This window comes from Sitophilus oryzae, unplaced genomic scaffold (genome assembly GCF_002938485.1).
Source record: "Sitophilus oryzae breed Bouriz unplaced genomic scaffold, Soryzae_2.0 scaffold_172_pilon_pilon, whole genome shotgun sequence".
NCBI lineage: Eukaryota > Metazoa > Arthropoda > Insecta > Coleoptera > Curculionidae > Sitophilus > Sitophilus oryzae.
The window spans coordinates 2,043,450-2,057,279 of NW_022146424.1; the positions used below are offsets into that span (position 1 = coordinate 2,043,450).

The 13,830-nt window shown below is 30.4% G+C and overlaps 1 protein-coding gene across 1 annotated transcript in view; it reads left to right on the forward strand.

Annotated features, from left to right (window-relative positions):
* LOC115881551 (neuroligin-1) overlaps positions 1-13,830 on the forward strand; it is a 198,924-nt gene that overhangs the window by 153,111 nt on the left and 31,983 nt on the right. Inside the window, exon 7 of the mRNA XM_030899090.1 lies at positions 11,860-12,011. Coding sequence (XP_030754950.1) covers positions 11,860-12,011 — 152 coding nt within the window. The remainder of the gene's footprint in view (positions 1-11,859; positions 12,012-13,830) is intronic.

Below are 13,830 nucleotides of genomic sequence, written 5' to 3' on the forward strand. Positions count from 1 at the left end.
ATTCTCGCGACAGTTCTCGTGTAAAATTTAGGATAAAAACAACCCTTCAATTAACCCTGTTTAATAAGCCAAATGCTAAAGTTTATAAAAAAGTAAAGTAATGGATGTTTATGAAGTTCGTGAGAAAATTCAAATTGTAAAATGGTATTTCCAAAATAGGTCTTATCGGGATATATACAAACAATTTTTCCACAAACTTTTGTAAACAGGCCAATTCCATCTTTATCTACTATATCAAGAGTAATAATTAATAATAATAATTTAAAATTAATAATTTTGAAACACATTGGTGCGTGTCCCGTATTGTTCAAGGATATTTGAACAATACTTTTCCCAACCGTTTAATTAGTGGATATGGAACTATTTTGTGGCCCGCTAGATCGCCAGATCTTTCTCCCAATGATTTCTTTTTGAGCTTCAAGTAACAATACGAGAGGCTTTCCAAACTATTAGCCCTAATATGTTAGCCAATGTCAGACTGGAATTTTACGACCACCTAGGCTTCTGTCTAGCACGAGTCTTTTTGAACACTTGTTATAACCTTTTTTTATTTAGAGTAATATTATAGTTTTTTTTTGGGGTTTGGAGAATTTATTTATTTTTAGTTTTGGCTTGTAAACACACTCGAATAATAAATATTTAAGTATTTTTATTTTAAATATTACCTGAAGTGAAGGTAAACACTTAAAATGAAAATAATAAATACACGGCACTCCTCGCGTCATATTCCTAATCTGTCACGACCGACCCGTCCAAGCACAACTACAACTGCGTACTGCTTGACCAGCCAACTAGCCGGCAGTGACTCTCGAGTACGAACGTAAAACGGGTAAACGTAAATTCGTCCGGAAACTTGCTATGTTACTAGTATCCTGGTCTTCTCTGTATAGAGTTTTCTAAAAAAATCATAAAAATCGGGCTAGAAATTAAAAAATATAACACATTTCGTTTTTGCTTCTGAGTTTGAAAATTTAACCAATTGCCTTAGTTCTAAAGATTCATATTATATTCTAAAAAATATGGTCCAGTAAAACAAAAAGTGACCAAACAAGTGAGTTATGTCATATACTAATACACCAAATCTGGTTTGGAAAAAATGAAAAGTTATAGAGGTGGGCCACTTTTGAAGAACACTCGGTATACTGTTATATATCTGTATTTGTTTAAAAAAATATATATAAAGACCCGAGAGCTAAAATAGATATTGATGTTATTTTACATTTCCATATAAAATATCTCTAATAAAACACAAACAAATACTTCCGAATGTTTTCAATATATTGCTGGGTAGATGCATTAAATACGCTGTTTTTGTTTGTGATAGATTTATTTTTGAAAATGTTTTTTTTTTATTTTATCTATGGATGAATAAAAATACGAAACAAATAAATATGTAAAAGGGTAAAAATGTTATGTGGAGTTGCTGTAGGTCAGAAGCGTGCAGCCCATGGAAGCAAGGGAAGCAGTGCTTCCCCTAAACAAATTACAAACCATTATCTTATAAAATGTAATTTTTAAAATAGGAAAAATTGTATTAGAATTTTTTATCCCGAAAAACAATACGAACAATTTAAATGGTTAACAGGGTGTGAAAATATAAATAAGTTATTTGGTTGGCCATGTTTATTAATTGGAAATGAAAACGGTCTCTACAGGGTTGTTCACCACATACGACACGGAGTATTGTAGCTAAACGATGAGATTTTTACAAATTGTAAGTTTTGGGTTCGATGAAGGACTATTAGAGGTACAATTTAAAAATAATTTTACAAGATACAGAGTGTCCCAAATAAGTAAAAAATATCAAAGTTGTATTTTTTTAAATGGAACACCCTGTATATTATTACATTTTAGTTTCTACGATTAAAATAAAGGTAAATTTGATTAAGGTTTATTATACTTAAACCTTACCGTTTTTGAAATATTTTCAATTTTGTGAAATTGCAGTAAAAATTTTAAGGCTTCATTTCTCCAAGGGTATCAAAGTTTTTAATACTAAATATTTACTGAAGTTTATTTACTGATCGGTTATTGTGTTGCAATAATAAAAATAATACTACCTTATGCAGGGTGTCTAAAAATTTATTTTAAATAATTATTAGCTTCAAACGGCAATAACTTGTTTAATTTAAATGGAACACCCTCTATATTTTACGAGAATCAGATGCACAATTTAATTGTCTATCAAATTATATTATACCATTTTTTACCTATCTCTTTAAGTTTCCGTAGAAAATGCATTTTCTTGTAATTTAGAACTTATTTATCAATATACCCATGGACTATTGACATTTTAGATTATTTTTAAAGATGTACAAATTTTTAAAGAGTACAAATATTAATATTGTCGATATAATTCGTTTATTTCATTAAAAAATAAAAAAAAACTGTTTAAATATTTGTTAAAGAGGATCAGTTAATATGATTCCAGTATTCAAACAACATTAACTGACTGTTTGCTTTGATTAATAATAATTGCTCCAAATACTAAAAAACTGAATTTTGTATGGGCATTAGACAGTGTGATAAAAAGTAACACCTTAAAAATGATATTTCATTTTTTAATAAATGCTTATTTATAACTACAGAGACTTTAATTTGATAACTTATTATTATATTGATTTCTGACTCAAATCCACATTTATTTATAATAATTTAATAACGAACACAATTAAGTATGTAATTAATTAGTATATGGGCGCAAATAATGGTGTTATATTTAATTAATGGTATACTCTTTTATAAAGATTTAAATAGTTTTCTTTTTGCATACAAATGGGCTAGTAATATTATCGTTTTGCTAAAAACGATAATATTACTAGTCTGTACATTTTGTACATTTGTTGCTTTAAAAACAATCTAAAATGTCAATATTCCATTGATATATTGATAAATGAGGTCTAAATTATAAGAAAATGCATTTTCTACGAAAACTTGAAGGGATAGGTAAAAAATGGTATAATACAATTTGATAGACAATTTAATTGTGCATCTGATTCTCCTAAAATATACAGGGCATTCCATTTAAATTAAAGAAGTTATTGCCGTTTGAAGCTAATAATTATTTAAAATAAATTTTTAGACACTCTGTATAAGATAGTATTATTTTTATTATTGCAACACAATAACTGATCAATAAATAAACTTCATTAAATATTTAGTATTAAAAACATTGATACCCTTGGAGAAATGAAGCTTTAAAATTTTTAATGCAATTTCACAAAATTGAAAATATTTCAAAAACGGTAAGCTTTAAGTATAATAAACCTTAATCAAATTTACCTTTATTTTAATCGTAGAAACTAAAAATGTAATACTATACAGGGTGTTCCATTTAAAAAAATACAACTTTGATATTTTTTATTTATTTGGGACACTCTGTATCTTGTAAAAATATTTTTAAATGGTAGCTCTAATAGTCCTTCAACGAACCCCAAACTTACAATTTGTAAAAATATCATCGTTTAGCCACAATACTCCGTGTCGTATGTGGTGAACAACCCTGTAGAATAAAACTGGTTTATCCGATTTAAACAATTTCCATAAAACTGTAAGCAGACACATTATATCCAAAGCACATTTGCAGGCCGTCATAAAAGAACAAGTCCATGACAAAACCAGTATTGAACACGCCCTTAATAAGCGGTTAGAAATTAGTCACCGCCAACACAATGAACTAGTCGACAAAAATAGGCAAATATTAAAAAGACTTATCGATGTCGTTTGTTTTCTCGGACAGATATTCAGCAACTAATAAACTGTAGATTTAACGGTTTAAATGATTTTAAAATGCCTCGAGCTCTGCAATTCTGATGCATATAAAGGAAAAACTTTCCAAAAAAAAGTGTTTTACGAAACTGATGACATTAGTGAAAAAATAGCGCTAGAGAACTAATGCATTTTTTAAAAGACACCTACACCGAAGTGCCAAAATTGTGTAAATAAGTATTGATAATACTTGTCTCAAGTTCATCAGTAGAACGCAATTTTTCAACACTTAAAAAAAACGTATAAAATATTTGGTGACAAATTGAATGGATCAGGAAAAACTTTTGCAAGTATCGCTGTTGTCCACCTAAAATAAACTTCCCCAAAACATGTCGAAGCATCCGCGTATTTATGATGACGTAACTGACGAATTTGCAAAAAGTGATCGAAGAATCGAATTACATTACAAATAGGTAAGTTTCTAAAAATTGCTTTCCTAACTTAAAATTTCACCGCAAGTCCCTGGTGAAGATGTATACAGGGTGAGTTTCCTACGATGTTCTCTATGGGTATCTCGGAAACTACTGCAGATAGAAATAGTAGGGTCATAAATATGCGCCTTTCAGATTTTTGAAAAAGTTCATGGCTTACTAGATATTTAGAAAAAAACAAATTTCGGCTATTTTAAAAATTATCCCTAATTCCATTATAAGCTATTTTAGACAAAAAGTTTTCAGATAAAAGTTGTAGATAATCACATCCTTAATGAGATTGTGTCCTCCGTTTTTTTCTAAAGCCTGTCATTTTTGACATTTGACACAAACATGTGTCTTTTTAAATGGAAACCATAGTTGGCCATGGCTTTATAAAAAGTGCCATTTTTTAAGCTTTTCAGCGATATAAGTTATAATATGTTTTCTTCGAAAAATTATCGAGTTATAGCCAATTCTTATCATTTTTAAATAATTTCACTTAGTTAGCCATGGAAACAATAGTCTTTGCTCTTATAAATGTGAAGCTGCCACATCCAAACTTTGTAAATTAAAGTAAACAAAAATTGTAAATATGAATTTTTCAAATGAAGAAAAGCATGTAAGATTATTGATTCAACTTTTCTTGACCATACATTTTCGAGGATACGTTGACCGGTGAATGTTATGTTTTTTAGAGAACGATTTTCAAGACTTGTTAGAAAAGTTAAATTTAGTTATAGCCCATTCTTATCTTCCTTGACTAATTTCGCTTAGATTGCATGGCATTCTTATTCTTTTGTGATTTATAACTGATAAAAAGTCAGAATATATTACTAAACGGTTCTTTAGAATTTACATTACACAAACTAAAACTTAAAAAAATAATATCGCTGCAGTCACTGCATACACTTTAAGTTATTTTAGAAAATGTTCAAAAAATCCGCCATTGTTTTGAGAGTGTGAACATCTTTTTAAAACTGAATTATTACCTATTCTCACAAAAGGACCGGTTGACTTAATTAAACTACTCTCGTACCGCCACTTCGAGTGCCTCTCTTAATTCATAAACTCTTTTGTAAACCTTATTTTTAACCATACCGCATAAAAAAATCTAAAATGTATAGGTCAGGTGATCGAGGAGGCCCATGCAATTAGTCCACCTCTTCCTATCCCTGAGTTTATATTATTACTATTATTATGATATCAATAATTTTAACATTTCTTTCATTATGCGGTGGGGGGGGGGCATAATGAAAGTCATTTCGGAAACACTCTATTGATGCGCGAGTATCTACACGCTTTTCTTCATTTGACAAATTCATATTTACAATTTTTGTTTATTTTAATTTACAAAATTTGAATGTGACAGCTTCACATTTCTGAGAGTAACGGCGATTGAACTTGTTTCCATGGCTAAGTAAGTGAAATTGTTTAAAAATGATAAGAATTGGCTATAACTCAATAATTTTTCGAAGAAAACATATTATAGCTTATATCGCTAAAAAGCTTAAAAAATGCCGCTTTTTATGAAGTCATGGCCAACTATGGTTTCCATTTAAAAAAACATATGTTTGTGTGATATGTCAAAAATGACAGGCTTTAGAAAAAACAGAGGGCACGATCTCATTAAGGATGTGATTATCTACAACTTTTATCTGAAAACTTTTTGTCTAAAATAGCTTATAATAGAATTAGGGACAATTTTTAAAATAGCCGAAATTTGTTTTTTTCAAAATATCTAGTAAGCCATGAACTTTTTCATAAATCTGAAAGGCGCATATTTATGACCCCACAAAACTGCAATTCTTTTCCCATTTAACCGGCTCTCTATCTCCAGTAGCTTCCAAGATACCCATAGAGAACATCGTAGAAAACTCACCCAGTATAAGTTTCGTTTTTTTACCCCTGAGTGTAGTTGATTTCTAAAATTTCAAAAAATAAGGCTTTTAAAGGATATACAGAGGGTGTATAAATTTATTCTTGTGTATTTTGCTCTATAGCTTTCTTCTTTGTAATTTTAATGATAATTAGCCACGTAGCATATCCCGTATCTTACGATACACTAATAAATCGATAACCCCCTCTGGGCTCTTGGGGGTAAATCTTAGACAGCATCAGTAATTAAGGTCTGTTACATTTTATATGTATTCGCACCTCGCGTCGTATTAAATTTGCACCCTTCCTTCGCTTCGGGTTACATCGGCTTTCCTCGGGATATTATACCCGCAATCCCGTCTCGTTCGCCTAATTAGTTTCATACTAATAACGAAAATTGAGTTTGAATTAATTATTGTGGTATATTTTTGAGTTTATAGACGAGACTTGTTTGATGATTTGTATTAAAACATAAAATAATAAATATGCATTTCTTTATTAATTTAAAATTTTGTCTTTATAATTGCAAGCAAATATTATTTTATGACACTACTGCGTGTTTAATCTAGTCAAGTAAAAGCAATACTGAATTATAAAATTTAATGTAATATGTAGCCAAATCCGTATTCTACAGGGTGTTTCAAAAAACATGTGCCATCTCTCCTGGGGAATTCCTCATGTAAAAATAAGAGTTATTTTTCATGTTTTTCATTTTGTTTCGTAGCTACAGGGTGTTATAGTTTTAATAACTAATTGTAATAACATTTAATAATAAACTAGCTAAAAATTTAATTGATTTTATTTTTATATTAATTTTATTAATTGTGATTAATAAAATTGTGGTTATCTCATCAAGGAGACCGATATCGACAAAATATCAAGAGACAACTTTAAATCGGCATAAACTGCTTACACTATTGCGCTAACAAGAGAAAAAAGTCAGTGGCGTACATGTTTTTTTTAGAAAAATATTCCAGTGAAAACCAATATGCAAGTCCCTGGTGAATATGTCGACACTTTTTTAGCTTTAAAATATGTCGCATTATAGTAACTTTTAACATCAAAATTTCATTTGGAACGCTAAAAGTACTTGGAAGAAAATTATAATAAATCGAAAAAATATTAAGATTTTAACACCCTGTAGCTACGAAACAAAGCAGAATCAGACCTATGTTGATATGAAAAATAAATCTTATTTTTACATGAGGAATCTCCCCACGAAAGATGGCACATGTTTTTTGAAACCCTGTTTCCCTGGTTACCCTGGCTCTTCTAATATACAGGATGGTCCGAACTGTATTCCGGAAACTTCGGCAGCATATTCTGCAGATAAAAAAGTTTGTATAAATGTATTATAAGTATAAATGTCTTAAATTGCTTAGTTTCGGAGATACAGGGTGTAGAAGTTTCATTTTTAATTCGATTTTTTCTAAATAATTTCTGAAGTAACGTCAATATCTGGATGAAAATTGGTGTCTGGGAGTTTTGTGATACGACAAATTTGATTTTGATGTCAAAATGATACCTATTTGTAGAGGGCGCCACCTACATGCGTTTTGACTGTTTTGAAGAGTTATAACTTTTCGATGGTACCTGTATAAAACTACTGAATAAAAAAAAATATACATTTCCATGGCTTTTTATGTAAAAAAATGTCTCTTGGTAATAAATCGCTACGAGCAACCGTTTTCAAGATATTTAAAATGGAAATAGTCAATACATGTCATTATTGACAAAAAATAAGCACACGTTGAATAAAATTATTTGACTGAAATAGTAAATGTTTATTTTTTTAAATTAATCATAAATTTTTCTGCGAAAAAATGATGATTAAACAGTTTCTGTTGAACTTTTAGCACAAAAAGATTTCAAATTTAAGAGTTCAGTCTAATAACTATTTAATTTGGTCAACATGTTTAATTTGTCAATGATGACAAGTATTGATAATTTCAATTTCAAATATCTCGAGAACCATTACTCGTAGCGATTTTTACCAAGAGACCTTTTTTATGTAAAAAAAGTTGTAAATGTATATTAATTATTAACATTAAAGTTGTATATATATATTTTTTTACTCAGTAGTTTTATACAGGTATGGATGAAAAGTTATTACTCTTCAAACCAGTTAAAGCATATGTAGGTGGCGCCCTCTACAAGTAGGAGTCATATTGACATGAAAATCAAATTTCTCCTGTCCAAAAACTGCCAGACACCAATTTTCATCCAAATATTGACGTTACTTCTTAAATTATTTGGAAAAAATCGAAATAAAAATGAAATTTCTACATCCTGTATCTCCGAAACTAAGCATTTTAGGACATACATTTTTACGAACTTTTTTACTTATTTTAGTCTGCAGAATATGCTGCCGAAGTGTCCGGAATACAATTCGGACCACTCTGTATTTTCAATAACCAAGAATCAAACTAAGAATCTTTCTGATAATGAAAATCAAGAATTTTTATAAATAGAAAATTTATGAAGAAATGGTTATCATAAATTTCAGTATTATGAAATGTTTAATAATCTAAATCAGGTACAAATGTAGTGCACATTTTAACTATTTATTATCATATATTGAATCATATATTCTTATATGAATATATAATTAAAAATATATTTATGATATCTGTCTTATATCTTAAATGGAATTGGGCAGGACATGTGGCTAGAATAACAGATGGACGGTGGACAAAGAAACTTATGGAATGGAGACCAAGGCACGAGGTCTATAGAAGCAGAGGACAACCTCCTAGTCGCTGGACAGATATATTAAGAGAGTAGCTGGAAACTGGATGCAAGTCTCACAAAAAGAAATGGCTAGAGTTGGGAGAGGCTTTTGTTCAGCAGTGGACGGAATAAGCTAAATGATAATGATGATGATTCATATATTGGGATTTTTACTACCAGAAATCAACAGAAGAATTAAGTTAGAATGGACTATTTATGGTAGAAACTAAATGACATTTAAATCTGAAATGCAACTTTATCTAAAGAAGAAATCATTCAACCAATATGTCCTACCAGTCATGACATATGAATGCGAAACCTGGACACTTATAACGGACATTATAAGGAAACTGTAGATCACATAATGCTCAATGGAACGAAATACGCTGGGAATAATCAAGAAAGACCGTAAAAGAATACACTGGATACAAAAAAAACTCGATAATAGATGTTATCCACAGTAGGCAGGACACCTGGCAAGAAGCACGGACAACAGATGGATCACAAAAATTACAGTATGGTACCCACGAGGAATTAGAGACCTAGCAGAATAAAAAACCTGACATGGGACTATAAAATTAATAATGATTATGAAGTTAGTTGGCCAACAATAGACCAACAATGGGCCCAACTACAAAAAAATATCTAAATAAGTGAGAGAGGCTACATCATAATTGGAAATGGTTGAATAAGGTGAAAATGATGATGATGGTGATGATATTCATATATCCATCGTTTGAATTTAAATTGTCTTAAATTTATTTAAATATAGTAACACTACATTTTTACTCTTGTACTTGAAAACAATGGTGGATGTAATAGTATTTTTTGTACAAAATTAAACAAAAATAATGTAAAACTGAAATTAATCATAATAGTCAAATAATTTATCAATGTTTTCCCTCATCAATCCACCCCTACTTGTTTTTTCTGGCTTCCCGTCAGCGTGAAGTCATCCCCATACCACCACCGTCACAATTAATTAATAATTTCGCTACGAAATGACAAGTAATCTCGTTTGTAAGTAGACTTGTTCGTCAGTCTTATGCGGTGCAGCGTAAGACGTTACCCAGATACTAGTTTCATAATTAGTTCTCGCTAATTAGTTACAGGGGGTGAGGTGGACATATTTTATAGTCTATTCAGTCGCTAACGAAATTCAAATTCTGTACGATATTATGTACCTTCGAGGTTTCCCTGCAAGTTAATGAGGGTATCGACAAAGACATTATTGAAAATCTTATAGAGAATGTCTCTCGAAGAGTTTTAGCAGTTAATTATTTTATTACAGATTACCAAACCAAATCAATTATTCCACTGAAACTGAACTCCAGTAAGATATGGAAATAATATTTAAATTTGAAACTTCATACAGGTTTGTTTGTATTACAATACTTATTTTATCTCGGGGGGCTGGCCCAAATAGCAAAATTTTCGAAAAACCATGTAGCTCGGAAACGAAGAGGGCTATGAAAATTTTGTTTACAGCGTCTTCCGTTTGACAAAAAAGTGGAGCAGGTTTGTACAAATCGCATCCTCCCATCTTTACTAATAACGGAAATACCGTATGATTTCGACGTAAATGGAACACCCTGTACAGGGTGAATCAACGACAGAGTAAAGTCTATTATCTCATTTGTTTCGAGGTTTACAAATAAAAATACAAAAGTATAGAGAAGGTTAAAATACATATTTTAAAATTATTATAAAGTTTACAAGATGCTTCAAAAAAGTGTGGCGGACATAACATATGTTTTTTTAAATGCAACACATTACTTTTTATTTTCTTTTTAGATCCTGTTATATAAACATAATGTTATATATATACCTAAAATTAATAGTTTTTGTAATATTTCAATTTGTTTAAACTTTGTTATATTTCGGTGTGGTAAAAAATTCTCAGTGATTGCCATTGTCTCATGATCAGCCATTGTTTCTGAAGTTGGACTACTAAAACTTGGTAAGAGAGTTTTATAGAGACGAAGAAGAAGATATATATAAAGACATTTTAGTTAGATACTACAGGGTGTTTGATACTACAAAATATATTTATTGTGTGATACTACAAAATATATTTTTAAATTACAACTAGGTACTTAAAATTGAATGATGTTCTCTGTGGGTATATCGGTAACTACTGGAGATAGAGAGTCGGTTAAATAGAGAAAGAATTGCAGTTTTGAGAGGTCATAAATATGCGTCTTTCAGATTTTTGAAAAAGTTCATGGCATGCTAGATAATTAAAAAAACAAATTTTGGCTATTTTAAAGATTGTCCCTAATTCCATTATAATCTATTTTTGATAAAAAGTTTTCAGATAAAAGCTGTAGATAATCACATCTCTAATGAGTTTGTGTTCTCCGATTCTTTCTAAAGCCTGTAATTTTTGACATATAATACAAATATAACATGTTTTTTTTTAAACGGAAAACAAAGTTGGCCATGACTTCATAAAAATTTCGCTATTTTAAGCCTTTTTTCAGTCATATAAGCTATAGGTAATATATTTTTTCGAAAAATTACTAAGTTTACATCATTTTTAAACAATTTTACTTAGTTGGCTATGGAAACAAGTTCTATCGTCGTTGCACTCAGAAATGTGAAACAGACGGGACGATTTTGAAAATAACTAAAATTTGTACTTTTCGAAATATCTAGTAAGCCATGAACTTTTTCAAAGATCTGAAAGGTGCATATTTATGACCCCATAAAACTGCAATTATTTTCCTATTTAGACGACTCTCTATCTCCAGTAGTTTCCGAGATACCCATAGAGAACATCGTAGAAAACTCACCTTGTATATTAACCTTTTTTCTGATAGATTTTACAAAACTCTTCAACTTTTATTAAGTACGTCATATACCTACTTTTAATGTTCGCGATTTATTCCATTTTTTTTCTATTTTTACCCATATTTTTAATACAAAAACTCCTGTATATTCACTTGTGCTTACACGAAAATGAAATGAAAATTCCTCGGAAACTGTTACTTTATATTCCGCCCACACGCTAATATTACTTCGTCTCGTCTGTACGACAAGATCCTTCATTAGTTCTCTCGATTAATTGCAGAGGCAGGGCTGTATCCACGGCGAGGAGCTGCCCTATTTGTTCGGCGCCCCCCTAGTCGGCGGCTTCATGCATTTCGGCAGGAACTACACGAAATCGGAAGTAATTCTGTCCGAAATTACCATGATCTACTGGAGCAATTTCGCCAGAACGGGGTAAGTCTTGTAAAAGCCCTTTTTAACGTCCATTCCACCTCTTTTTTCAGCTTTAAATTCTTGTTACATGTGCTTGTTAAAAGTTTTACTTACTCTGATTTGTTCTCCAGTTCAATTGTACGTGATATGTTTTAACTATATAAAATTACCAGTTTAAATAAAGGACAAGGTGTTATTTTTAAGTCAGTTAAATTCTCAATTTTTTACATTATCAGAATATTAGAATCAGCCTTCTAAATAATACTGAAAACTAGTTTAGATTAGATTAGATTGGATTCTCTTCTAATTTGAAAAAAATCTGTACATGGCTTGTACATGGTTTGCACTAAAAAGTACAAACAATACTTGAGAGTACAGTTAAACCAATCTTTTTCTTATTTTTCATTTTTGAATTAATTTAGTTTTTCTAATTTTCAATTTGATAGAAATTTTATAGATAAATGTCAATCATAGGTTTCGGTATTATGAAACACGCACTTTATTAAAATTTTAACAATAATTTATAACCTATAAACGTTGGAGTAAAACCTTTGATGTTTAAATAGAAAATTACACACTTTAACGACTCATTATTACATGTTTATAACCCAAATTCAGTTATGTATGGTATTTTGTAATATGGTGAATAAATTAAGTAATTTTATGTAGTAACACCAAAGGTTGGCCACTAATTTATGTACTGAAATAAAATAAAATTGCCATTTTTTAGAAATGTCTTTAAAAGAATATACACGATGAATCTTAACTAAGTTTAAATATCTTTAGAGGTAGTATATTTTGATCCCAGAGACACGATTACAAGTGGGGTCGCACCACTCTGGCACTTTTGCCATTGTATCGGTTTTTTAATCGCGGTGCAATCCCTTTAGACACACATTTATTAATAGTAATATTATTCTGTAAAACTTAATGGGGTCTAATAAAGAAATTTGAATTTGAATTTGAATCAGCTGATCTGTTTGGAGGCTTTTTATTGTATTTATATAAATTAATATGGATGTGGAAAATACGTACCTATATTATTTAGCATATTCCTTGGTGAAAAATTTCAAATAATATTTTTGCATCACAATGGCTGCTTCAGTTAATAGATATGTGGGTGTATATGTATTTTCTGGTGGTGTCTGGTGTGATGGTGGTCAGTGAGAGATATGGGTTAAAACTAAATAAAAGAAAAACAAAATTAATGAGTATCGATACAACAGAAATAGCAGGTTTCAAAGTTGCAGATCAATATATATATCTCTTTATTTAAATTTAAATGCTTTTATTGAAGCATTTAAATTTAAATAAACATCTTAAAGATTGTGAGTTATTTGTCCCCTTACCCCTCTTCAGAGGTTTTACTTTGATTTTCCTTATCTGTTGACAGTAGGGACATCATATTATTATATGATTAGCTCTATTATTTAGCCAAGCAGTTGTCTTGAAACTACTCACACCGTACTCATCAGGCCGTTCTAGTTTAGATATCTTTAAACAACTATGTTCTGGGACCCACTTCCAGCAATTAATCTTGGCAATTTATATAAATCTTCGACCAAGAAGCAAACACTAGTTCGGCGGCAAAGTGGAGCGCTGAAAATAAATGATTTCCAATTATTCATTTGCCGGCTCTCCGGCTGATGATGATAAATTGCTCGCACGTAGTTTCGTCTATTTCGTCCTGCCGCGGCCGTCACTTCATATTCAAACTGAGCCGGTATTTATCTACGAGGAAGGGCAGGAATATTCGGCAAAACCGCTCGAAATTCGTCTAGTACAGGAGGCAGTGAAGATTTTCGATGCTTATTTTCTTTTTTATTATTTTAAGCAAATT